General features: G+C 35.0%; 7 protein-coding genes across 9 annotated transcripts; 2 read left to right on the forward strand and 5 right to left on the reverse strand.

Moving 5' to 3' along the window:
- Nucleotides 1,120–3,536, reverse strand: LOC104708004 (UDP-D-xylose:L-fucose alpha-1,3-D-xylosyltransferase MGP4). Of its 2 annotated transcripts, none has more exons than XM_019228882.1 (4): nt 2,880–3,536; nt 2,460–2,621; nt 2,155–2,364; nt 1,120–1,737 (listed from the first exon to the last, which is right to left on the reverse strand). In XM_019228882.1, the coding sequence occupies exons 1-4, from the start codon at nt 3,369–3,371 to the stop codon at nt 1,525–1,527; spliced, it is 1,077 nt and encodes a 358-aa protein (XP_019084427.1). In that variant the 5' UTR covers nt 3,372–3,536; the 3' UTR covers nt 1,120–1,524. The 2 variants fall into 2 exon arrangements, with proteins under 2 accessions (XP_019084427.1, XP_010422781.1); XM_010424479.2 differs by having other exon boundaries at nt 2,155–2,370.
- LOC104708005 (reticulon-like protein B7) lies at nt 3,927–5,279 on the reverse strand. The gene is made up of 5 exons (XM_010424480.2): nt 5,042–5,279; nt 4,686–4,857; nt 4,459–4,600; nt 4,295–4,364; nt 3,927–4,208 (listed from the first exon to the last, which is right to left on the reverse strand). The coding sequence occupies exons 1-5, from the start codon at nt 5,235–5,237 to the stop codon at nt 4,063–4,065; spliced, it is 726 nt and encodes a 241-aa protein (XP_010422782.1). The 5' UTR covers nt 5,238–5,279; the 3' UTR covers nt 3,927–4,062.
- Nucleotides 5,403–7,585, reverse strand: LOC104708006. Its single transcript, XM_010424482.2, has 2 exons — nt 7,386–7,585; nt 5,403–7,080 (listed from the first exon to the last, which is right to left on the reverse strand). The coding sequence occupies exon 2, from the start codon at nt 6,990–6,992 to the stop codon at nt 5,580–5,582; it is 1,413 nt and encodes a 470-aa protein (XP_010422784.1). The 5' UTR covers nt 6,993–7,080; nt 7,386–7,585; the 3' UTR covers nt 5,403–5,579.
- On the forward strand, nt 11,312–12,855 carry LOC109126029. 2 transcript variants are annotated; one of them, XR_002033110.1, is made up of 3 exons: nt 11,312–11,366; nt 11,484–11,558; nt 11,882–12,855. XR_002033110.1 is itself a non-coding variant. In XM_019229076.1 (2 exons), exons 1-2 carry the CDS (start codon nt 11,547–11,549, stop codon nt 12,236–12,238), a joined length of 369 nt encoding a protein of 122 aa, XP_019084621.1. In that variant the 5' UTR covers nt 11,312–11,546; the 3' UTR covers nt 12,239–12,855. The 2 variants fall into 2 exon arrangements, 1 of the variants encoding a protein (XP_019084621.1); XM_019229076.1 differs by having other exon boundaries at nt 11,312–11,558.
- On the reverse strand, nt 15,585–17,350 carry LOC104708007 (WRKY transcription factor 22-like). The gene is made up of 3 exons (XM_010424484.2): nt 16,900–17,350; nt 16,496–16,606; nt 15,585–16,266 (listed from the first exon to the last, which is right to left on the reverse strand). Exons 1-3 carry the CDS (start codon nt 17,241–17,243, stop codon nt 15,810–15,812), a joined length of 912 nt encoding a protein of 303 aa, XP_010422786.1. The 5' UTR covers nt 17,244–17,350; the 3' UTR covers nt 15,585–15,809.
- LOC104708010 (E3 ubiquitin-protein ligase TRAIP-like) lies at nt 20,394–23,577 on the forward strand. Its single transcript, XM_010424485.2, has 9 exons — nt 20,394–20,899; nt 21,003–21,270; nt 21,371–21,472; nt 21,560–21,642; nt 21,764–21,880; nt 22,226–22,328; nt 22,406–22,829; nt 22,906–23,093; nt 23,270–23,577. Exons 1-9 carry the CDS (start codon nt 20,775–20,777, stop codon nt 23,384–23,386), a joined length of 1,527 nt encoding a protein of 508 aa, XP_010422787.1. The 5' UTR covers nt 20,394–20,774; the 3' UTR covers nt 23,387–23,577.
- On the reverse strand, nt 24,047–25,019 carry LOC104709838. The gene is made up of 2 exons (XM_010426391.1): nt 24,978–25,019; nt 24,047–24,889 (listed from the first exon to the last, which is right to left on the reverse strand). The coding sequence occupies exons 1-2, from the start codon at nt 25,017–25,019 to the stop codon at nt 24,077–24,079; spliced, it is 855 nt and encodes a 284-aa protein (XP_010424693.1). The 3' UTR covers nt 24,047–24,076.

Below are 27,555 nucleotides of genomic sequence, written 5' to 3' on the forward strand. Positions count from 1 at the left end.
AATATAATCTTTTTTTGGTACGACTGAAATAATCCCAAAAGTATATTATCCTTTTCTAAGTTTGGGATTTAAAATTTATAACTATAAGATAACATTTTTTTCAAATATTCTATTCTTATGGTACACGCGTAATTTAATTTTACGGATCAAGGTATATAGAAATCATTATTTATTGAAATTGGATTTAAGTAATTGCAATAAATGTATCAGATCTGGGAGTATAAATAGTTTTAGTAGTAAACACACGAATGCAAGAAAGAAAGGAAAAAAGTCTAGTGAGTATATATATGACCAACAATGGACGACGTCAAGAAGAATAACTTAGTAGTATTTGATTTTTAATTAATTAATCATTATGTTTATCATTTACGGTAAATCTTACATAAGCAGCATCCTCCAAAAAGTCTATAATTGTAATATTTATTATTGGTTTAGTCACATGTTGTAAAGTATATGGAAATAACATCCATCCCCAACTATAATTCAAATAAATTTGTTTATTAATCATTGTGGACCCTCGTATCCCATATGCTAGCTGTCAGTATTTGTTTTTCTATTATTTTACAAAATTTTGCAGAGAATTTTGTTACAAAAAAAACAAACAATTTCAATAGTTGACGTTTGTGTCAAATTTAGGTGGTAATTGGATTCTAATTTATAAAAAAATTTGAAAATTTTAACAAAATATTTATGAATTAGTAGAGAGTATTTTATAGTTTTGTTGTTTAGATTTCTAAAATATTGTAAAGTGTTCCAAATAATTTTTGTATTTTTGTGATATTTTCCATGAATTTTATTTTGCAAAAAAATATATAAAATCATGAATCAATAACATAATAATTGAATTCATTTAACAATCCTAGATTCTTTTGTTTTAATTGAATAAAACAAAAACTTTTATTGACTTTATAAAAGTTTGAAACCAATAACACTAGAGATAAACATATTTTAACAAAATTTTGATTTAATAACAATAGACTCTAAAACTTTATTAAAATTTCAAACCAACAGGATTTACAATCTATCAAATCATAACCAAACTATATTTTCTTGTTGCCATCATAAAAGTAAAATTTCATATCAACAAAACAGAAAATAAAACATAAATATCAGTTGGTATCCCAACAAACAAAATTTTAATTTCTTATCTTTATGAACATAACATAATCATCCAAAAGCACTTGATACCGTTTTGTTATTTCCCCTTTTGTTAAAGTTAAACCCACACCATATATGCCAGAAATTATGAAATCCATGGGTGTAAATGCTGATTGCAAACTGACTTGAATATCATCGATTTGTCAGACTCGACGGCCAATTCTAGCAGTTCTACATTACCAAACTCAACTCACGTGGTATTGACTTAGCCATATAAACACCTTTTCACATGACTTTAAAGACCCCCAAAAATGTAAACTAATTTACTCACTGGATCTTTCTCCTTTTTGCGGCCTGAAAAATTCCAATAACAAAAAGATAGACAGAGATAGATAGAGAGAGATAGACAATCTTTCTTTTTTCGATTTACTCTAATTTCCCTAATGGAGACTCTGAAGCATGGTCATCGACTAGCCATAGACCAAAGTCACGGAATCGTTTGGTCTTCTTCTCGAAACCGACAATGTAGTTATTGTGGATTATGACATGTTTTCCCTTTGTCTCTTTTACCCATGTCGAGTTCTTGAAATACAATCCTCCTGTTGGAAATGCTGCCTGAGAAAGCAAGTAGAGATCCACCTGCAGAACAGAGATCACAAAAATGAATACAAACAATTGATTTTACAGTACCTTTGAGATTGAAGCAACATCGTAACTGAACAATCGTAGGAGTACTAAAAGTCTACAATGTCCAGTCTTTTGAGTTTTTATTAAGCTGTGATATCATTAAACCCTGAGTAATAAAAAGCTTATCGTGATTTAACATCGGTAAGTAGATTAGAGGAGTTGATACAAAGCTTGAAAATCATAATTGTACATTTAAGTAAATTAGAGTTACGAGTAGCTAAGGTTAGAGAAAGCGGAATCTCAAAGGATTCAGTCTTGTGAGTTTTAAAGCTCCAGTTTCAATGAATTCAACGATTGTGCAATCAAAGCTTGAGACTAATTTACACAAAAGTTATTGTTTTATAATGGACCTAGCAGGAAGAAACATACCTGATGAGCTGTTTTGTTAAGTGCCCAGTTAAAACCAGGCTGATCATTTGCTTTCTTGGCTCTGGACCAAGGTTGGGTCTGAAGTTCCTCGATCCATTTCTTCATGAGAAGTTTTGCGCCATTAGTGGGACGCAAGAAAATCATACAGCTACATATATAAGTCCTCCCCTTTTTACCCGGAGGTGGTAAAGCGTGAGAGTGATCCAACGGCTTAATCTGAAACCATAATCAAGAAGATAAACAATAAATACACTAACTAAGTCAATCCCAATCGATGAAGGAGATGCACGAGAGAATGTACATACTGCAGTCATATCATCCATGAAGTATGCATCGTGCTTTCCCTCCAAATACTGAAACGGATCTTGCAACCAGACCATATCAACATCGTTGTACATTACATTGTAACCTAACTCCAAAATTTGCAAGAGATGCTGCGGCCTACGTGCTGTGAAATTGAAGAAACCCTAATCGGATACGAGAAGTCAGTTAATACGATCAATTCCATCGCAATACAAGCTCTTATTCATAGGATCAGCCATGGATTTACCAAACATGGCTCAAAAACTCAGATTAAGTATCCAATCTCAGTGTGATAACATCAGCTAATTAACACGAACATCAGTATGAAGGAAACTAAGTATCGAATCTCAGATCATCTAAAACTAACAAAGACACTACGCAAAATCCAGATTCGATAAAATCGGATGGAAATGATGGTATACCTGGGAACCGAACTTGTGAGCCGTCTGAGAATCGAACGCCGGAGGGATGAGAACGGCGTGACCAGGCCACTTGTCGTTAACCTTGTAGAGAGTAGCGTAATCCTCAGCGATGACGAGGACTTGATCCTGATGCTTCTGTCTAGAAACACTAATCAACCAGTTGTTGAGAAAAGGCAAGTAAGGATAGCTCACGGCGCAGACGATCACGGTACCGTTCTTAGCGACGAACTTGGCGGCTTGAGAGAGGGAATAGTCGCGCCATCTGGATTGAGAAGAAGAGAGCCTGTTTGGAAACGGGAATAAAGGAGATCCAGCCCAGGGTAAGAATACGCCGAGGATAACGAGGAGAGCGAGTAAGAGGAGGAGACCGTTGCGGCTGAAGAGTGAGATTGGACGGTTCGAGGCTGATGAATTAGAAAGAGGAGAGGACGAGAACGGGTTTGTGAATGGGTTTTGGATTGGACGCTGGTGAAGGAACTGTTGCTGCGCCATTTTTTTTTTTATTTTGTAGCTAAACAAAATTTGTAGTTTCAGACGATTATTCGAAATCGAGAAGTGTATTCTATACAGAGAAGAAATTTAGTGGGGAGTGTTAGATCTGATGGAGGGAGATCTCAATAACAGAAACAATGGCGATTGTGATTTCATTGTGAAGAGTTTATTTATTTTTTACTACCAATTTATTTCTTTCTTTCTTTATTTCCGTTTAATAAATCGGGTCGTAATGTTGGATCTGTCGGTGTTAAATGGGCTTAAAATATTGAAATTAGGCCCACATATCGGCCTTATCTGCCAGTATCATCAATTGGTCTTCTTGTTTTTTTGGTGACTTGTGTTCTCTGTCATTTTAGATAATTATTTTGACATTTTCAGGTAAAAACTAAAAACTATCTAATTTGAAGGTAAGATTCTATAGAACCTCAGCAATTAGCATATATTTTAATATAGATTAACCATGGAGAAGTGTAAGATTTAGATTTCAATTATAAAAAGATGGGGAGTACCTTTCTAGAATTATTTGAAAGGCCCAGCCCATTTTATATCCACAGTAGTTTAGATGACTTGATTGGTAAGTAACCAAAACCACAAACAGGGGAATGACGGGAATAGAGGAATATAGATAAATGAACTAAACTAAAATTAATCAAATCTAGTTCAATCTCTCGATTTCTGAGTTGTTTGGCTAATGATGATGGATCTTACTTGAAAACTTGGCCTCAAATAGTTGGTATTGCTTCTTCATCTCAATCACAGCCTTCTCCGCAATTGGATCAATCTCGTCTTCGTACTTCTCATAAAGCATTGGCACCGTGTGAATCAGAACAAAAACTGTTTTTTATAATTAGGTCAATACATGATCTGTAGATAGATAAGCAAGAGCATGGGTGAAAAGTGAAAACGAGCAGTGTACTTACAGATGTAGAGCAATGACAAGAAGCTGAACCAATTTCCGATGATCGATACGAGCCAAAGTCCAATGAGTGCCTTATTTTCAGAACACAAAAACAACAAAAAGAAACAAGCTCGTAAGTCGTTTCAGTGATTTCTCTAAACAAGACTTTAGAAACTAAACAAGTACCACTACAAAGTTCTTGATGTCTCTCTCTAACGCAATGCTCCTCAAGGTTGCAAAAGCACAGTTAAGCTCAAAGGTCAATACAGAAGCAGCTTGCAGTAATGGCTTCTCAGGGATGTAAATCTCCACTATGTTCTCTGGAGATCTACAAAATTATAGATTAGCAAATAAGAAAATAAGGTTTTACTTAACATATATCAGGGAAGGATGTGCGGCAAAAGGATCTTTACTTGTTGAGTGCATTGGACCAGAGGAATGAGAGCAGCAGAAAGAGAATAGAGCCACGAGATATAAACGTGAGAAGACTACAACCTCCAAATCCAAACAAAAGCCAAATCACAGTCACTGCACTGAGTAATCCTGCCGTGACCTTCTTGTCTCTCCATAGCAACACATCAGCAGCTTCAACAAATTACCCAACCACTAGCTGATTAGGTCACATAATCAATTAATTTCTAATTCTACAAATTCACTTGCTATCTGATGGAAGACATTTGTAATCATTATCCCTTTAGATGCAATGTCAATGAAACCGAACCAATCTATGAGAAATGAACATTGAACGAGTGTAGAGAGTGTTTCATACGTTTACCTCCGCCGAGAACCATGTGGATCGGTCGTTCTCTACCAAACATACGGTAGATCGGAGCATTGATAGGAACAGGGGATCCTGGTTTCTCGCTATCAGTATCTGACGAGGAAAGCGAATCCTCCTCTGGTACGATGTTCCCCATCAACGGCTCCTCCATTGGTCCGACGATCTCTAGCTTCTCCTCCTCCATTCTCCGAATTCCCAAAAACTTTACCCTGCCGATGTAACGAAATCGAAGAGGCAAAAGTTGTATATATCGCTAGGTCCTAGCAGTTACTTATATATCGACATATATAGCTCAGAGAGTTACATTAGTCAGTCGTATCGTAAGCTATGCTTCATTAGTCATTACAAAACATAAGTTACCGCATCATAATGGAATCTTCCATATTTTTCATTACAAAACATATAACTAAAAATACATCTCAATTTATTTTGACATTTTCTGTAATTTTTTGTTTAATACAGTAAGAATATTAGTACAAAGACAATATTGTAAACACACATAGCCTATGCAATGAATAATGGTCAATCATCTAAAGGGTCTTGGAGGTTTCTCTAACACAGCAGAGAAGAAAACTTCTTTATCATCTTTATCTTTCTTAGGCACCACAACCCACTTATGTTTCCTATACCTCAACGCTTTGAAAGCTTCAGCATAATCATCCAAATCCTCTTTGAGACAAAAGAAGCCATCGATCCACAACAATCCACCTGGTCTTAAAACCCTGTCCCAATCAAACAGCACGAAATCAAGAAGTATTAGATCGATCCATCCATCAAGAAACCTCGTCGTATGAATCATATCAAGCGTGCTGTCAAAGAACGGTAGCCGTTGGTTCACGGTTAGATACAACGGGACTAAACCGCGCAGAGCGATCATCTCGTTGAATGGAGCGCCGAGGTTGATGGTTGCTGATACAATCGTAACGTTCTGTTCTCTCATCCTCGCTGCGAAAGTTCCCGTGCCAATGCTGAAGTCCAATCCGATTCTCATCTCTCCCGGTTTAATCTCGAGTACTTCGGCTATCGAGAAATCTGCAGTTTGGTTCGTCTCAGGATCGATTTCTCCTCGGTTAAGCCATCTAGGCGATTCATGATGCGTGAGGTTGAAGCAATCAGTGCATTTGAAGAACCCTTTTCGTGCTGTTGTGTTGCTAGCGAGGCAAGCGAAGTTCTTGCACTTATAGTGCCCCCATCTCACATTCCTATTATCCGGCAGCTTCCATAGAGACTCGTTGATCGGAAACGGTTTGTGATACAACTGCGGTGCACGGGAGAAGCACCTTCTTCTAGGAAGAGGATCACATCCATGAACCATAAGCTTCTGAGCTAACCTCCAATCGTCGTTGCAGATTTCGCCAACATCGTAGTCCATATACTCTTCAAGATCTTTCTTCATCGCGAAACAAGCGTGTCCGATCGAGGTGAATGTTCCGTTAGCTCCCATGAAGTTCTGCTTCCCAAGCCGGTTTGGTTTGATTTTTATGTACTTCTTTATCTCCTCTCTCATGAAATGCTCTCCCGGGTCACCGTTCAGCTGCTTCAAGGGATGATCTACGAATCTCTCTTCGAACGAAGGCAAGTCCAAATGAACTGACTGGACCAGTGAAAGAACATCCGCAAGGAAAGCTACATGCCTAAACATAGATCCAGAAGCTGAAGAAGAATTAGCTTCTAAAGCCTTGAGATCATCCATTTCTTGGTGGATTTTAAAAATGGCGGATTCGATCGTCTTCCTCATTTGGCTTCCGATATTATAGTTGTCCCCCTCAAAGCTTCCGTGAGAGTTACAGAACCGATCAGAGAAGCGTAGAGGTGTGATGTAGTTGAACTTAGCTAATGTAGCAACAGAGATAAGAAAAGCCAAACCAGCCAACACATAGATGGGTCTATTGACGCCATTGAAAGCTCTAATCTTGGATAATACATTCGTCTTCCCCATCCTTGAAAGCTCTGTACAAAATCAGCAAATCTCTACAAAATCTGGTTGCAGAGGTGAAGTGATGAACGTTTTAACATCATCAGTGTACCTAGGGATTAGTGGAATTAATATATAAATCCTTGGGAGATTCATATCATATACTAATAAACAAACATACTTAAAGCACAAGCGTTAGAATTGCACATGGAGATTTCTGAAGGTTTTTAGGAAACCCCACGAGGGTACAAGGCGAAACCCCAAGAAAAGTTGCAGACTTTAAGGAAGGATATTAATAAATTAAGCCGAAGATTTAGAAGCAAGTAATGAGAAAAGCCGATTCTTATGGATCCCGAAACATTTGAAATAGTATTAATAAACAAACAAAATACAGTTCAAAAAAATTTCTATAGTTACCGGAGAGTCATCATCGGGAGGGATGGGATTTCCAAGAACGATGTCTTTAGTTGCAGAACCTGGTAAAGACTTCGGTGATGAAGACGTCATTTTCTCGCCGGTGGCCGAACGAGGAAATCAACCGGAGATATGCGACGGTGGACGAAATTTTCGGGTTTGCAATTGTGGTCGTGGAATCTTTATTTATTGGTTTTTTTTCTCTTACGGGTTCAGACTTCAGAGTATTTAAACATAGTCAACCCACCAGAACAAAAAAAAATATATCTATCCAAATACGCAAATTTTTAAAATAAATACTCAATAAATACTACTATAATTTAACAATATTTTCTTTGTATTAAACGGGATTTTAATTATACGCATTTTTTGGGGAAAAATGTCATAAAAATCCCCAACTTTTAAATTTGGGACGTTTTAATCACCAATTTTTAAGATGTCATTTTAATCACAAACTTTTCTTTGATTTAGACCATAAAATAACAAAGTTTTGTTGACCTTGCCGTTTTAGGCATGTCGTTTATTCTCTGTTAATGAACTCAAAAACAGAATAAATTATATGTTATCTGCTACTGTTTTGCATAAACGACCATGTTTTTAACGCCAAAAATAACATCCTTTACCAAATTGTAGAAACTAAATCCCTAAATCGATTCCAATTTCACAAATTCATAACCCTAGAAAGGAAATCCCAAATTCTCTCTACACCATTGATGACACACCACACTCACCGACGCTGGTATATCATGGTTTTTAGGTGTTTTTAGCCATGATATAAGTCTTATTTATAGAGTCTTTTTGGTATTTTTAGAGTCTTTTGAGTCTTTATAAGATTTAGCATGGATGAGAGCATAATGAAGCTAAATAGGAGGATTTGGAATACATTCAAGCATTGAGGCTGAAGCTGCAAAGTTGGGAGACGAATTCAGAGAAGGCATCGACCGATGCAAGTGATGGTGTCGATCGATGCATCATCTAACAGAATAATTGGAAGTTTTCCCACAAGTTTTGAAGATTTACAAAGCTGCCCCAAAGTTTCCATATTTGCATCATTAGTCATTGGCCGTGTTTTTGGAATATTTATAGGATTTTTATGGTCATTGTTTAGACCTAAGCTTTATTTTTCCTGCAACTTTTGAGATAAATCTCCGAGAGATTTTAGAGAGCTTTTGGAGAGAAGAATCAAGACTCCTTCCATAGAAAATTCAAAACTCCTTTTCTACTTCTTTTAATCTCTTAATGCAATTTATTCAGAATATGATTTGTGTTTCATTGATTATGTCTGAGTAGATCTGCTTGTTAGGTTTAGGGTTTCTCATTAGGGATTTCATGGATTGTTAGATTGATTAATTGTTTGGATTCATTATCTTTCTTGTTCTTCACCATAGGTTGTTCTTAATGCTAGATCTTTGATTAGTCCTCTGGATTTAGATCTTAGGATTATTAATTGATATGAGAATATAATTGATTTTCCTGACAAAAACTTTTGGTGAGCAAAATTACTTTTTGCAAAGAGATTTGAATTAGTGATTTTGTGAACTTATCTAAACTTGATTTTATTGCTGGTTTTTAACTTGAATTTTGCAAAGAGATTTGGATTTTCGGGTTTTAAAACTTAGATAATATTTGCAGTGAGAACTGATTTATTTTACAATTATGTTTAGAGTTCAAGAACGGTGCTTAATTATTGAATCCTGCTTACTTAATTAATTGATCTGATTTTCCATGATTTCCTGAGAATTTCCCAAGGCTTAGCATTTTTAATTCCTGAATTTACAACACTTTTGAATTCTGTTTTTGCATTGCTTTTAAATTAATATTTTGGCTTAGCATAATAAAAAAATTATTAAATATATTGTGTGATCTAGAGTCCCTGTGGATACGATCCCTAAGTACTACAATTGATCTTTTAATTTGAGAGAGTAGTTCAACGTTAAATTTGAGCATATCAGACGCAACCATATGTGTCAAATCTTGAACTTGAATTCATCGAAACAGAGAGATTGCATAAGAGATTTTGATATTATAGAGAAAATTTGGAATTTTCTGTTTAGGGTTAGGGATTTAATAAACGTTGTGCCTAAAACGGCGTGGTCAACAAAACTTTGATATTATATGGTCAAGTCAACAGAAAGTTTGTGATTAAAATAACAACATGAAAGTTGGTGATTAAAATGTCCTAAATTTGGAAGTTGGGGATTTTTATAATATTTTTCTCATTTTTTATTAGATAAAAGTTACAATATTTAATATAAAAATAATAATATACATAATATCAAATCTATATTTCAGGTAGTACTATTTATGTCATAATCAGTATATATAGACTAATATAGGCTTTCCGTTGTTTTATTTTATTAATTTTTCCAAGTTACTAATTCTATGCACAATTTATAAAAATTTACTAGTTTATAATTTTAATGCATTATTTTTATCTATTGATTGTATATTTTATGAATGATAAAATATTTATTATTTCTTAATATTTGTGCTTTTAGCCAAAAAAATTATATAATATGAAAGAGGAAGTATTTAAATAATTAAATTTTTAAGAAAATATAGGTAATAGAAATCCACAAAATCAACATTTTATTGGAATTTTCTGTATGCCATATAAGTAATAATTTAGTAATGTCAAACTGTTTTAAATGTGTTAATACTTATGAATATAACATAAATAAAGATATACTAATATACTCATCAAATAATCAAAATTTCATTCTTACAACCTGATTCTTTTTCTCAAGTTTTTTTTGGCTCCACTTATGACAACATGCATCATAATTTTTAAATCAAAGCACAAATAAAGCTATACTCATACTCTAATAAAGTAATATAGATTCATTCTTATAAACTCATTACTTATTTTGCTTTTTGCGTTTTCATATATGAATTATAAACACTATATTACAATGATATGTATACATTTTTAAGCAATTAAATTAATTTAAATAACTTATATTATTATTTTGAACTTTAACATTCATATTTATCGGTTAATATCCATGTTAAATGAACTATTTCTTTGATACATGCCAAAATCTAATTCACCAATAACACACGTTAAATTTATTAAGTGTATACATTTCTAAAAATTTGGTAATTTTGATTTTCGGTTACAAAAACAAGGAAAAATTATAGTAAGATTTAGATATTTATATGTAAATTAATATGTTAGTTTTCAAAACATGGTTTTCCTAGTTTGTATTTCTTTTCTTCGTCATTGGTGAGTATAAAATCATTAACTTAATTTTTTGTTTAGAATCGATAATGTGAGCTTATTTAACTCTTCATGTGATCTTGAAATCGACGGATATCACTAGCACATATTGGTCCATTTTTTATCCAATTAGTTTGTTAATTATTCTTGAATTGATGAATAAAATTTATGAGGCTGGAAATGGTATGATCGTATGACCTATATCATTGAACATCAATGTTTATATTCTGACCATTGTAATCAAAAAATTCTAGAGTATATATCTTGCATTTAAGTATATTTTTCATTTAGTCACACCCAATAGACATTTTTAAACAATGATTCCATGTATTTTTTAATATTAAGAATGTTATTTTTTTCTTTTCTTATAATGTTTACCAATTATAAACTTCACACCTTCATACTCACATGTTTACAAAATACGGATCTTCTATTTTTTTTCAAAACTTTGTCCGCATAATCAATACATCTCCTCGCAGCCTGCTCTCACACCAATGCTTCATCATGATTGATCATATCAAATAGGGATTATTACAAATAAGAGCCTTTGTTGGGCCAAATATTAGAGAATAGGTATGATTATCCAGACTCTCGTTTTTAGGCCTTTTTCCTTCATTTACAATTACAATTTTAGCCTTCTGTTATGAGCAGGAGTGTTATCGATTGAATTAAAGAGATTAAGGGGTGATACGACATCACTTACTGTAGCTAGGTTTTGTATGTGGTGGAGAAATTGCGATGTGTTAGGATTAGTCGTCGATTAGGTAAAAGCTCCATACTTCGAAGGATATATAACAGTTGTTATAGGTCGGTGTGGATATAAGATCTGTTATAGTCTGTTATTTTATTTTCAATCTGATAACTGAAGGTTGAAAATTTAGGCGACAGAGACAACCAAATTTGGGGGTGTTTGAAAGAGACGCCGTGGAAAAGCGGTGGTTGATATGAATGCTGAGGTAAGGATACTAACCTCTCCGTTGAAGATTGATAATATAAGAGGTTGTAGTAGATAACATAATTCTAGATGTTTAAGCTTTAGTATGTGGAGAACTGATTAGGTGTGGGAATCCGACTATGGCTATATCAAAATTTCATTTGTTTAGACTAACCTCGTTGTAGAGAAGGTAGTAGAAGTCCTGATTTGTTGGTTGTTATTGTTGATTTTTTTTGTTGGCATATGTGAATATTGTAGGTTTCTTAGAAAATGATGGTTGTTTGTAAACTCTTTGGACAATGTAAGACTCAAATTCATGTGTGAAATGTTTTTCCTTTGTTTCAGGGAGATGAGGTTGCAGTCTTCGTGATTGCAGGTAGCTGGGAGTGTTCTGATAGAGGAAACTGGGATTTTGTTCTCGCAAAGAAATGTTATGGACGGAGCACGGCTCTAAGTTTGGGACTGAGTTATGAGGAACTAATCGCAAATGTTACAACTGATTTCGAACTATATGGTTTGAACCTGAAACCAAAGCTGAGCTACTGGCTTCCATGTCAACTGTCAATGTTTTCTGTTAGCCGTAGACCTCCTGTTATTATTACGTCAACAATGGGTATAAGGAACTTCCTTAATGTCAGGAGAGTTGCAGTGCATCTTAATCTACTCCTCTCTCTTGATAATATGTCGTTTGATAACTCATGACAAAGTATGAATAAGCTGTGTGTTGCAGCTGAAGAGGGTAGGGACCATGAAACAGGAGGTCATAAAGACGATGATGTTGGGAACCGAAGGATGTATACGATTGGAACGACTTCAATGGGTCAGGGAGAAGGTAACTCTATTCTTTCCAGGAGGCGTCAATTGTTTGATGGGGAAAATGAGAAAGGGAAGGGCGTCGTTCTTGGTGATGGATCTTCTAGTGGGAGCGGAATGAGGCCATATAGCGTTGGTGCTGATCCTACCTTCGAGACTGAAGCTGTCAATTTAGTACAACCGACAACGAACTTTGACGAACAGGTAAAGAAAACAATGAACCAAGAGGCGAGGCTAATAACAAATCTAACTTAGGCAGCCTTTGTAAGACACGGAAGACATCTATCAAGTATCGGGGTTTCGAGTAGGAGTTGATCTGAACGGCATGACTAGGATAGGAGTCAACTTTGAAAAGCCTGTGAGGAAGGTAGCCTGCATTATAAACATATGTACCGGAAATGTCAAAGATCACAACATACGGTATATGATGACATTGTATTCTCAGTACACCCTAGAAGACAGTAAATCTGTAAAACAGACTTTGGAAATCTTTGCACTTCGGTTTAGTTCCTGATATGAGCTTCAAATTAACGTGGTTGACAGAAAGCATGACAGGTTAAACGAGAGGTGTACATAATACTAACAGTAGACCCTACAAGGCAGTACTGCAAGGAACCCATATGAACTTCTTTTAGTAGTTCAAAACCGTATAAGGCAGTAGATCATAGAAGGCAGTATTTCAGACTTCCTCAAAGAAATGTCTCAAAATGATTGTCATCCTTGACTTCATGATGGTTTGCACTATACTCTACAGGACAATATTCGAGGGAACCCAAACATACTTCTTACACTATACACTAGAAGACAGTATTCCCCTAAACTCAAACATACTTCTTACACTATACCCTACAGGACAATATTCAAGGGAATCCAAACATAATTCTTACACTATACCCTAGAAGACAGTATTCCTCTAAACCCAAACATACTCCTTACACTATACCCTAGAAGACAGTATGCGAGGGAACCCAAACATACTTATTACAATCCACCCTAGAAGACAGTATTGATGGGAAGCAATTGATACATATTGCAATAGACCGTAGAAGACAGTATTCAACAAAACCGAAACATACTTATTACAAATATTGTAATCTTAGAGGACTTACGTGAACCTTCTGAATTTATATCATCACAGGTACTGGCGAAAACATTCAACGCGAGGAACGAAACCTAGAAAATGACATTGGGTTACAAATGAATATGATGTACACAGATATGTTAAAACGGAATCGGTGAAATCGAGGAAGAAGATTACTGACTTAGAATGACGGAATCACTACTGACGAGGGAGATTTCTCAGATTTGTCACGGAGTCTGAGGTGACGCTGTTACAACATTGCCGATTTCATTTAAGGTAGCAGATGATTAATGAGCAACCACAAAATTGAGATAAGCAAAGATGTATTCAACGGCAGCTAACCCTCGTGATTTCTTGAGAGAGACGAGGCGATTTCTCGGTTGGCGACGAACAACTTTAATTGTGAGGCGTGTGAAAGGTAACGTCATCATCGTTTTCTCGACCATAGAAGATTGAATTAATTATTTCAAAATGGAAAATGTCGCTCTGAGGCGTGGAGGGTAAATATGTAATTGATTCTTACTGAAAAAAGCCTACTTACGCAAGTCCGGAGAGATTGACCTATTTCGATAAGAATTACAGAAAAAGGCTCTTTTTTGTAATTAATCCTATCAAATACCATAGTTTAAACTTTTTTTGTTTTGAACCCCTTGATTAAGAAAATGAGTATGATCTTCATCGAAACTCGAGCATAAGCTGTTCAAATACTATATAGTATATACTCTCGAGATACTTTTTTTGTTGGTAATAAAAATTGAGATATTATATACAAGCATATACATGTAGGAAATCATTTAACATAATTTCACAAATAATGCAATGATAATAAGATATACAAATCATTAATATATGTTACGGAAAATCTTTTTAGTATTTATACGGTCGATAAGTTATGTACCACATAGAAGGTAAAAGGTTTTAGAGAAAAGAAATCGAGAATCAAAATGGAAAATTTGTGGTTTTATAAATAAAGCCCAAATTGACTTGTTCTCCAAAACGGTGAACAAGTTTATTTGTTCCAAAAAAAAGGAATATGTCAACGGTGTGGTTCTGAGGTGGAGTCTATTAATCATGCTCTTTTTGAGTGTGTACGTTCGCGTATGGTTTGGGAGTTGTCTCCGGTTCAACTGATCCCAAATGGATTTCCCTATGGATCAGTGTATTCAAATTTAGACTTTCTCTATTGGAGGGCTTCCTCCCATTCTAGGGGTTTTGGTAGTGGCTGTGTGCTTCCATGGATATTGTGGACAATTTGGAAAGACAGGAATAAGAAGGTTTTTCAAGGGATTGAGGCAGAGCCAATTGATATTATAAATCAGGCGTCTAACGATAAACTTCTTTGGGAGGAGGCCAAGTCCTTCTCTGCGAATTACTTGGAACCTCATCTATCCCCGGAGGTACGGGATTTTTCTTCTTGATGCCAGGTTGATGGTTCCTGGAAAGGTTCAGATCCATTGGTGGGTTTGGGATGGTGGTATGGTAATCGCGAAGATAGGACGCTACTTTTGGGAGCACGAAGCCTTATACGTAGTCCAACACCTCTTCATTCGGAGTTACAAGCCTTGATATGGGCTATAGAGTCTCTTCAGGCGGTGGGGGTAGATTGTCAGAATTTTGAGACGGACAGTTCCGAGCTAGTGGCGATGGTGCAGTCCCCCGATGATTGGCCGACCTTCTTGAATTTACTGGAAGATTTTCATCCCCTCAGATTATCCTTCTCCTCCTTCACTCTGACCCAGATTCTGAAGACGACAAACGTGAGAGCAGACTGTCTGACTCGTTTTTCAAGATCTTTAGTTTCTGAAATTACTTTTGTAAACTCTTTCCCTTCAGTCTGGGCAACCAATCGCGGAGTCATTTTTTAATTTAATGTTTGGTTAAAAAAAAAAAAGAATATGTGTGAAATTTTACATTTCCGTATTTTGTTGTAAAATATTTAACCGAATGGTCTGTACATAAATTTTGGTTCGGTTTGGTATAGTTCGGTTTGATTAAATCATTCCATCGACGACGAAATGACTCCCAACCAAAACATATGGGTGAGATATGCTTTTATCTTTGGTTGACTTTCTTTTTCTCTAATCTTTTTTTTATAAATCGTCCTTTTTTTTTTTTAAATCGTCCTCTTTACTTGTGAGTTGTGTGAGTTGTGACAAGAATCTAACTTATATGCTTCATCTCAAATATCAAAAATCGAGCTTAACGAATATACAATTAAAATTTTCTAAGATATTTAGAAACAATATATATAGGAAGAACCCCCGAAAAAAGTAACAAAGAACATTTTTCTTTTTCCTATTTATACATATTATCCGAGAATAATTCCTTAATCCTCTTCTATTATCTTTCCCTAAAAAAGAGTATTCTTCTAAGCCGTAATCATATTCCTCCGCTGGTCGTAGCGGCGCTGTTCACAACCCAAGAGAGATCAAAACTCGCCGGCGCCGAGTTCCCGGAAAAGCTATCTCCGGCTGCGAATTCCTCCAACCCGTCGAAGAAATCATCGCTCACCACCGTATCCGACAAAGATAATAGATCCTCGTCTCCGTCGACACCTTCCACCACCGCAAGATCCTCCACCGGCAAAACAAGTTCGTCGGCTGACGTCACCGGAGACGATGAATACGTGGCGATCGTGGTCGTCGGGGATTTAGTTGTCAACGGTTGATCGGTTGGTTTCTGACGGGTGCTTCCGGCGAGAGAGTTACGGTGAGTGGGAGCTGGATGGTTATGCTCCGCCGTGTAAGTGACGATGAACATCTTCGGGTCGGATCTATTTCGCTCCACTTGTTTACGGGCTAAACAACCTTTTGATGTGCTACATCTGTAATATCCTCTTTTTAAAAAAAAATGAAAAATAAAAATAAATTAGAATGTTTTTTTGTATTATTACCAAAATTGAAACGGAGATAATTTAACAAACTAAAAGCAGACAGAATCACAAAAACAGACAAGTTTCTTTTGTCTTGAAAGAATACACACATTTATAAGTCAATAAATGAATTTTTGGTAAATAAAGAAAAATAATTTTTTTTTTTTTTTTTTGTGTGTGTAATTTTTTTTACCTTGGATATGGTGAACCTTTGATGGGTTTCTGTCCGTACTTTCGCCACGCCCAGACATCGGAGTTTAAAGCCTCTGCTGCTACATGGCACACTTTCTTATGATGTATCTTTCTGTAACAAGCAACCACACAACAAAAATTAAAACAGAAACTTTATTTTTTTTGGCCTTCTTGATAGTACAATCAAATTCGAAATTAACTCTTGATGGGTTCAAATACAAATCCCAATCTTTTTTCCATTTGCTAATTACTTTCTTGATGGGTTCGACAAAATTGAGACTTTTAACCACATCTTCACAACAAAATTCGATTCAACACAAGAAAAAAGGACGCTTGATGGGTTTTACAAAAGGTTAAAACTTTATTGGTGTTGTTAAACAGAGATTGGTGAAGAAATAAACGAACCTTCTTTTAGATCTAGAGGTATTGGAGCCAGCTGTGGGTTTGCTAGTGACGCTACCGGAAGAAGCAGAGAGAGAAAGGGGACGTTTCTGGTTCTGTGTCTTTCTTGGTTCTTCTGGGTAATTCAGACACGAAAACGAAGAGACGACAGATTCTTGTGTGAACGGCGTGTAGAGATCTCGAATCTCTCCGAAGGAAACGGCATTACTCTGTCTTCCGACGGTGAATATAGGACTCGTGTGAGATGAAACGCCGCCGGAAAATAAGGTGGTCGTTGAAGTGGTTGCTGATGAGCTCACGGCTGAGCAGCCTCTAACCACGGCATGGAGATCCCAATCGTCGGCCATTTGATTTTGGTAACTCAGGCAGAGGAGACAAAAGCTTCGAATCTCTGAGGAGAGAAAGAGAAAGCCAGAGGAGACAAAAGAGAGCGCTGACTTTTGAAGGTTAGGGAGAGATGTTTATAAAGAGAGTGAGAGGAGCAAGATTAATAAAAAAAAAGGGTTGAAAAAATTAGAGGATAATATATTATTATTAAATTGTTATTAGATGATAAAAAATACAGTCTAAAATACATTTTTGTTTTGTTCTCTTTTATTTTTTTTAAACATTGCAATTATTCCACATGTGAACCATTTTATATACTATCATCTTCCAGATATTAGTTTATTAGTTTGATAAATATATATAAATATAATAAATAGATTTCTATCACAAAGAATGAGCTGAAAATATTTTTTTGCGACTATAAAATTAGATCAACGAAAATTATAAAATTAGATCAACGAAAATTATGTACGGATGGTGGTACTTTGGTAACCATACTGAACTAATATGAGATGTTGTACTTTGGTAAACACAGTGAACTAATATGAGATGTTGTTGTAATTAGCAAACATCATTGGATTCTAACATAAATCAGGAATCCTCTAAAACCGATTATTAATTACATTTTTGTGCAAACATCTCGTTCCAAAAATTATAATTTTTTTTGGGTTTATTTGACTGAAAAGCATATGCTCAGGACATATGTTTACTTTGTGATTAAAAATTAGCTAAATTAAACAAAGCTATATATTTCTTGTTTTAAAAGCAAATAAGTATGAACACACTTGGAAATTATGAACAGTGTCGGAATCATATTGCGTGTATATATATATAAAAACGTATTTTATATACTATTTGTTTAACAAATCTTTAAAGTATTATTATGTGGTTTTGGAGATGGTATCTCGATGCTTATCCTGTCTTTGTCGCCTAGTGCTGGACACCCAGAAAAAACCAGAAGTGGTTTCAGGTTTCTTGTATTTGGTTGACTTTGATGAATTGTCAAAGGCTTTGAATAAATCTTTATAAAATTCTTCTTCTTACTTTTGTCAACCTCACAACTTCCTTTGTGGACATTTCCACGCGTCTCTCACACGCGCTTTCTGGGGAGCGAGCGAGCTTGCTTTGATTGAATTAGTAGTGGGAAACCATACTTTCGTAGTACTAGTGCCTATCCCTACTTTTCTTTTGATCGATGCGCACAACAAGTTAAAAAATTGTTAATATCCTTTTTTTACACCTACGGTTATGGAATTGGAAATTGTTCAGATTATAGTATATGTAAGCTTTCCAGATCATTGTGAGCTTTTCAACATTACAATATTCAAATCCAACAACTGAGATTTTTTTAAAAATCATTCATGGATAACATATGTATTCCATTTATATATACTTTTTTTGGAGAGGAAAAAATATGCATCGATTGTGTATAAAAAGTAAAGTATGTAGATTAGAAAGATAGTGATTGTCACTTAGCACCATATAGTTGATCCCTCTCTGCCACATACTCTAAACATGGAGGGTTACTATTTGTTTCTTTCATTGTACCTTTTAAGAATAACAACAAAGCACATGTAAATAGTTTCTATAAACTTAGAAAATAAATATATAATATCCACACACAAATATGTGCATTATTTAGTTAGAGTAACTTCAAATAATATTGTTTTTTAAATCTTCGTCTCGATTAATAACTAATTCCCGTCTACTATTGATTATTTAATTACGTCCATCTAATTTGATTATAACATGTCTATTCCGATTAATTTGCGTTTAATTTTCTATATACCGATTATTTTTTGGAGATAAATATAAATCAAATATATACATTTTTGTTATTTAGACATTTAAAATTAAGAGTTTATGATCTTTTACAATAACTAATGTACAAAATTTTAATGAAAATAATTTTTTTTTAAATTATATGTTTACCGTAATAAAAAACATTACTATAGATTTATATTTTATTTGGTATTCGTTTCTAAGATAAACAAAATTATTTATATATTTAATACTATATATTTATATTTTATTATTAATTTAATAAAATAATCTTAAAACTAATCACTGATTAATTTTCGTTTAATTTTCGTTTTTTTCGTTAGCCCTTAAGTCTACTTCAACCGCAAGACTAACGCTTACGGATCTCTAAAACAGGGCAAAATATTGAAACAAAATATAAAATTATAGTAAATCATTTTTTGGGGGAAACAGATTGGTAAGATAATTCGACAGTGTAGCAGAATAAGGCACACGTGCCAGAGCGCGTGATCTCTGCGAGTTAAAAAAGGTTGACATTATCATTAAAAAAAACAAAATCAACGGTTCACACACACACGGCGAGAGATCGAGCGAGTAAAAGATAAGAGATGATGAGGTGGAGTAGCTACAGCTGTCTGTCCCAAATGGCCCTCCTTTGGGAGAGAAATATATGCTTTTATGCCGTTACCATTATCTTTATCTCCCTCTCTCTCGCCTCCTCGTGATGTTGATTCCTCTCTTCTCTCTCTCTTTGTGAGTCAAAATCGTACGGCTTACAAACGATCACCATCTTTTTATCAGTCAGTCATTCATCATCCGACGGTCATATCCCAGCTTTGTTGCTTCAACACTCATCCAACGGTCCAGTTTCTCCTGACTCAGTCAGGGGTGTGCATGAGCCACGTGAAACCTTCGAGGACGGTTTTTCTTTAATTTGTTTTATAAAAACAAAATTAGTAGTAGTATTGCTACAAGTGGGCTGCACGAGGAAGCATAGTATCAAAGCGCGTGGACCCACCTCTTTCTTTGTTTTTTTAACACCCAATCTATTTCAAAATATAAGAGGTTTTAGAAAAGTTTTTTATTTTATATTATAAGATATTTTCAATTTTCTATATAATTTTTAGATTTGTTTAGTATTTTATATTATAAAATATTGTTTTTGATTAGTTAAACTTGTTAAAAATAAATATTTATTAATATGCGTGCTTTAGTTAAAAAATCTTATATTTTGAAATGAAACGAATATATTGTAATAATAATAATAAAGATATACAGATTTAAATATTATTACTAAAACCGAGTAAAGTCAACATTAATTTAAACATTTTGTTTGACTGATGCACACATTTTTAATTAATGCTTTACAATTTCTAAATAAAGTTTTAGTGATTTATGTATTTTGTTGTTGTTGTACACTTTGATTGTTCGGAGATCGGACAACTTGCACAACTGATACAGGTTAAGTCGGTAAACCCCAGTTATTGGGAAGATCCCATTATTAATAATTGTGTACTCCACTTATCTATAATTGTAATTGGGCTTAATGTGTCATTTTTGGTTTTAAAAGAATTTGGGCCTCTATACAAAGGCCACTTTGGTTGTCATCACGTGACTTACTCGTGCGTCCTTTAGCCTCTCGCATTTTTTTCGCGGTTCCTCAGAAAATTTCAACTTTGCTCCCCCGCGCCATGTTTTTTTCCTCCTTTTGATATTCTCGAGATAAAAAATGGTGACTGGAGGAGGAAGGTGTCGGAACTGACTACAGTCGCGGCGGATTGGCGGAAGAGATGGCCATGACAGAAGAAAACGCGGCGGGGAATGCTATTTGTTCAATCTGTTACGAAGATCTCAAACCGGTGGTTGAGAATCTTCAATCGATCTCCGCTTGTGGCCACGTCTTTCACGAACTCTGGTTAGTAATACTACGGAACAACAATCGATAAAGCCCTCTTTTTTTTTTTTTTTTCTCAGATTTATTCTGTTGCTAATTCGATTTTGTTCGGGGAAAACCCTAGTTTGCAGCAATGGTTTGAGTACTGCCCGAATACGAACAAGCGAAATTGTCCGATCTGTAAGCAGAAGTGCTCTCTAAAAGATCCGTGTCGGCTTTATTTCCAGTCTTCTGGGGATCAAATCGATTCGATTGCTTCTAAGAAGACTGTTGAAATCGAGGAAGATCCGGTTTTACTGAGAATTGAAGTGAAGCGTCTCCAAGGGAAGATTCATAATCTTACTTCTTCTCTGGATAATCAGAAAAAGGAGAATGCTGAACTCTCCGATAAGGTCATGATTTGTGTTAATTCATGTTCTTTGTTGATTAGTATTATCTTTAAGAGGAAGATTGTGTGAAATTTTTGGTTTTGTTTGTTTTTGCTTCTCTCAGTTGCAGCAATGCAATGAGCAATTGAAGGAGGATAAAGTGAAAAGGTGGGAGTCTCTGCAAGAAATATCAACCACTCAGCACTTGCTTAAGTTGAAATCTGAGGTTTTTGATTTTACTCAACATTAGATGATTTTGTTTCTACTTATCCTCCATTTGGTGTTGAGTTTCTTATATTATGTTTGTTTACAGGAATGTATCCAGCTTACTTTACAGTGTGCTAAGCTACATGAGAGAACTATGGCTCTTGCCAAGGAGCTCGCAGCGCTTAAACTGTGCGAAGAAGAATCTTTGATATTTTTTTTACTCTTTTCTAATGTTTTCAGATTCTGATATAATCATTATTCAATCTTTTGGTTAAAACTTTCTGAGTCTATCTTCTCGTTTTGCGTTCAGGGTTTCTGATCTTAGCTTGGAAGAAGATGATGTCCTGAAGCTAGCCATGTTGGGGAATAACGCTAAGACAAAAGATACTATTGACACTCTAGTCAAGTCCTTGGTTATCAGAAATAGGTATTTTGTCACTGCTTCCATGGTCTCATCATTTACTTTGTGAACTTGGTTCATTGTTTCCCATTAGTCCTGTCTGCAGCAGTTTAAAAAAGCATATGACCTTCAGTAACCTTGGAAGATGGTGATTTACCTTAAGTCATCCGTTTATTCCTGCAGAGTAGAGTACTTTGTTTGGTTACTAGTATCTTACAGCAGCTTGTTAATCTTTGAAATTACCAAATTTCATTAGCAAGTAGATATGGTCAAGAAGTTGTGGAAACGGGGACTGTACATTGCGTTTCTTATCTATTCATCATTTGTGAAGTCTCTAATTCAAAACATTATTCTATATCTATCCTCTGACAGGAGTTATAAGGAATTGTTAGCAAAGTGCAGTCAGCTGGGTAGAGGCGAAGCTCGATCTTCTGAGAAACTAGAAAAAGCTCTGGAAAAGATAGATATGTTAAAGGTGTGTCTTTTGGTGTTGCACTATATCTTGTTTGGTTCTTCTATATCTGGCTCTTATTATCTTTATTCTATGAGTAGAAGCGAATGAGGGAACTTGAGTTGATAACTGAAGAGAGAGACAACAGAGCTCTTAGGAATATAAAAGCTTCAAAGAATTGCAGTGAGAGGGAAGTTTACAAGCCTCCAACTGAGAGCTTGGCTTCTTTCAGAATTCTTCCATCTGACAACATTGTTGAGAACATCTCTACACCATTAAGTGAATTAGAGAAAAGGGATGGCTTCACCAATCATGGATCGTGCTTAAGCGGAAGAGAAGGCTCCTTCAGTACTAAAAGTACGGACTCTGTTATCGAGGTAGATGATGATGTCCCTGAAACAACCATTTCTGGCATCAGACATTCAGATACTAGTGTTGAAGAGAAATGTGATAATCCTATGGTAAGGGATATAAAGTTCAACATCAGAAATGACTCGACATCAGCAGTCTCACCTGGCAGCAATGGTACTTTTTTGGTCGACATCATCATTTCAAGTTCTTGATTATAGTGGATTTGAAGATTGTGAAAAACTAAATGCAGGTGCTGGAAACATTTGGTTGTCAAGTGGAACAAATCGAAACCTTAGTAGATGGAGCAAACATGGAGAGAGAAACGAAGCAACTCCATCACTAGGGCCTTCAGTTCCAAGCAAAGATGATCTGATCGCTATTGGACCCGATGGTAAAGGTGGGAGAATCAAAGTGCTGAGATCTAAACCCCAAATTTCTGTGAGTTACGCATTCTTCTTGAGATTCTCCTTTCAGTATGTTACTTTATTCACAACAAAATCCGGATTTTAAAATTTTGAGTTCTGTTATCTCCCCTTACCCTCCTTATTGCCATCTCAACACTATAAGCAATACCTTGCCTAATGTGTTGACGACCTCTCTGTTGCATTGTATAGAGCGCCAATGCAAGCTCAGGAAGTGGTAAGAGATTCAAGCTTGGAACTAAAACAAGTGGTTCGTCCTCTCAAGGTTGTCTGCAGATTGAACACTATTTTGGAAGACCTAATCGCTAATTTGTCAGACATCTGTTTGAGAAACTTAACATCTCGGATATGCTTTGCATAAATCATGTACAATTAAATTACTTTTTCGTTGGTTTCTAATGTAACTTTTTGTTGTGGCTAATAAAACACTTGGGGACCTTAAGCGTTGTAATTTATAAGAGAAGAGTCTTTCGTTTTTATAAAGATAAGATTTTTTTACAGTTTCTTGAAATAGTTGTTCCTGAAATCTAAACCTATCAAATATCAAAACATATAATAAGAAGTGAAGAAGGTGAAGAATCTATGAACAGACTCGTACACTAAAGATTACAGAACAGTCTCAAGCTCAAAATGAACGCACCGTAAATTTGAACTTCTAAACCTTTGTCGTTGTTAGCTCAAATAAGAAAATGGCAAGCTGATGCCACGAAATTTGACTGAAATATCATTAACCACACTAGAAGAAATATATGCAGACTGGAGATTCTTGAGTAACAAGAATTTTAAAACCTTTATTTGATCTTCTTGACTCTGGAGACAAAAAATATTGGAAGAGCTAAACTGAAATTGTATTATATAATGAATAGAAATCTGAAACATTACATCGGTACTGAAAACAAGAAGTATTAAACAAACTTGGGTCTTAAGGAAACAAGGAAAAGAAAAACAGAGTCTGCAAAATTTCAACCACTAATTTCAAACCAAATAAACACGAAAACTTTAGTGATGGGGCTGGGGTATGAAAGTGCTTAACCACTTTGTGAGGCGGTCCATAGCTGAAAAATCCATCTTCTTGGGAAAATTGGTGAAAGTAATGGCTTTGGGTAATGGTCCGACCACAACTCGAAGCTTAAGCCCAGCCGCACAGTGAGCCGTCTCTGAGCTAATGAAATAGTGAACTCCTGGTTTGGTGAGCGTAACGAGATCATGGCCCGTCTTGTGCACGGCGGCTACGCGAGAACTCGGGTCGCAGGTTATGAATTCAAGGTCACCGCTAATCTCTAAGACGTCGTTTACTTGATTGTCGTATTCGAAAAGTAGACTATCTCCTACATGAAACAGTTTATCCTCACTCCACTTGTTATAGTAGTCGCTCTCTTCAGGAACGCTCCATGCTTTAGAGTCACCGACCTTGTAGATTTCCCCACAAGGAAGGATCTTGCTCGGTGGTGGTGGAGGAATAGGACGTGACGGGTCATGAACAACAAGAACGTCGAGCCTCTGTCCAAGTATGCATTGAGCTTGATTTGAGCTGATGAAGTAGTGATCTCCGGGTTCCGTGAAGGTTACCACATCATGTCCTGTATTGTAGACGGCTTTAGGAGAAGAACTCTCGCAGAATTCTAATTCTAAAGCGCCCCAAACTTGAGTAACGTCGTTGACGTAGGGATCGTATTTGAAGACCAAAGAGTCTCCTACGTAAAACACCTTTTCCTTGGCCCATTCGTAATACAAGCCTTCTTTCGCAATCCATCCAGCCGAGTCCCCAACGGTGTAGACAGTAGCCGAACAAGAACCAAAGAGAACCGTCNCCTTCTTTTGCAATCCATCCAGCCGAGTCCCCAACGGTGTAGACAGTAGCCGAACAAGAACCAAACAGAACCGTGAAGGTTGTTATCACCAGCAGCACAAAGAGGAAGATCTTCTTCATTGTTGTGGCCATGATTAGATGAACAAATTGACAAGGGAAGAAGATAGGTTGTGAGATCTCGAACTCGCTAAAATAAAGAGAGAGAGAGAGTTTTGTTGTGGTGTGTTGTGTTGATGAATGATGAGTTGTGAAGAGAATACCTTGCCCTATCAATGTTTATATAATGCTTTAGTGCTATTCCTAATCCTTTTGGGATTTATTTGATTTTGTTTATTTCCTTTACCAATTTAGATTCACCTGTTCTAAAATTGATTTTGTTTTTCCTCTAATACAATTTGTTCAAAATCTTATCCAATTTTTTCTCAAAATGAAGCACAACCGACTTCATAAAAAATATATATATATATATATATATATATATATATATAGGCTTTTTATATATACAATGAGTCCATAGATAATAGGTATGAAAGGGCTCCGATCCTTTGTGTGAATCATAAATCAAATAATAATTAAGCACAAAGAGTGAATCGAAGCTCTTTTATTTCTTTAAATTCTGTAATGGTTCACACGGAATTGTTTGTTTCATCATGTTCTTATATTTTTGGATCTATAAGAGATGTAACGTCAATTTCATTTTCTTCTATATTCGTTTACATGACTTTTGGCTAAGACACACAGTCGAATTACAAATAGTCAATATAGGCCCACCACCTCAAGTCATTACTGCATAAAGCTTGTAAAACCGAAGAAGCTAAATTAGTAACAGTAATAAGTGGTATAAAATGACTATAAAATTCAACTCCCACACAGAGTTTCTTCTTCACCAAGTAAAAAGGTTCACCAAGTATCACCGGAGGCATGAAATCCGCAACGCCATGGTGGTCATCAGGTTTTGCACCAAGCTAATCCAAATCTACCAAAACTAAACTAAATAAAAAGATATGTATTCTATTACATCGTGTCAAAATTACATTATTTGGAAAAAAAAATTGTACTAGTGATGGAAAGCTTACGAACCATATGTGATGGAATGGGTAAGACTATTGCAATTTAACACTTAAATTTTTTTATTAATCCAATAATCTAATAATTATATTTATTTATTTTTTCTCTGTATTGTTCCAATTTTATCAGATGTCCCCGAAAATGACAAAATAATTATATTTAATTATTGAATAAATTTTGTATCAAATTATTTCGTTTAGAATATTATATAAATCATGTTACTTGAAAAAAAAATTGAATTAGTAATATGAAGCTTACCAACCAAAAACAATGAATAGACATCAAACTGGATTATTTCCTATTATATTGCAATTTAAAACTTAAATTTATTTTATTAATTCAACCATCTAAGAATAGAATAGTAAATTTTGTATTAATTTACTTGCTCGTATAATCAAAACAGATCAACAAAATAATGTTGAAGTTTTAGTTAATTCCATGCATCAGGAATATCATAGTAGCTAGCGTAACACCAAAGTTAACAGTGCATAAGGTGTATATTGTCTTCTACCCAGGGCCGGCTTAAACATCGGCTACACCCGGTACAGTAGTCCTTTTGCATCCTCATCACAATTTAATTATAGCCAATACTTCTATCGTAACTCATCGATTATGATATAATTGATTTTATAAAAAAAAATACAAAAAAGAAAGATATTGCTAGGAGAAAAATAAAGTTTTTCTCACTAGATATTCGAATTACTTAACAAATTTTGAGGAGAACATAAAATACTAACGATGAGTTGTCAAAAAAAGAAGAAGAAATGTAACAATATGTTTAAGTTAAGATTAAAAGTATACATAGTTTTATTGATTTAATTCAGATTTATTAAATATATAAAGTAAAAATAAAAATAAAAAATTGAATTTTGATGGGACATGGTCATTGCCGTGCCCAGATTTATCGGTGCTTAAGGCGAAGTTACATCGGAGATCATTTTAATATACTTTAAAAAATAAATAAATATTAAAATTTAAAATTATAATAAAATAAACATTAAAAACTTCAAATTATATAAATTTTTCAAAAAAAAAATCTAAAAAACTAAAACATAATCGCTATTTCTTTTATTTCAATAAATTCTCTCACCAATTTTTCATAATCTATCTTGCTTCTGTTCCACGACCTTACTCGATTCATTTACAATTTAGGGTATTATTTTTCTTTTTGTATATTTTCTTAAACATATCTGTATATATATATATTCAAAAGGAGTCGTACTAGGAAATAATAAGACTCCCAAAACCATAATGATACACTATATTTAAAAAAACAAAAAAACTATATATTTTGGGAGCCTAAAGCAAATGATTTTTTTCTTACCCATAAGCACGGCCGTGGACATGGTGCAAAAGCACTTCATGCACTGGATCAGCGCCGGGACCGCTTCTACCGGAAGCCCTGCTAGTTTCTAGATATAGTTCAGAGATCTTTAACCAAAGTTTGATATGCTTATCAACCCACCAAATCTTTTCTCGGTGCTTTGCTTCAAGACGATTATAACAAACAAGATGCATTTTATTATCTTCTTGATCATGAGATTCATCTATGACCAAAATTTTCAGTTTCCTGCTTTAAAAAAAAAAAAAAAAAAAAAAA

Source organism: Camelina sativa, chromosome 8 (genome assembly GCF_000633955.1).
Source record: "Camelina sativa cultivar DH55 chromosome 8, Cs, whole genome shotgun sequence".
Classification (NCBI taxonomy): Eukaryota; Viridiplantae; Streptophyta; class Magnoliopsida; order Brassicales; family Brassicaceae; genus Camelina; species Camelina sativa.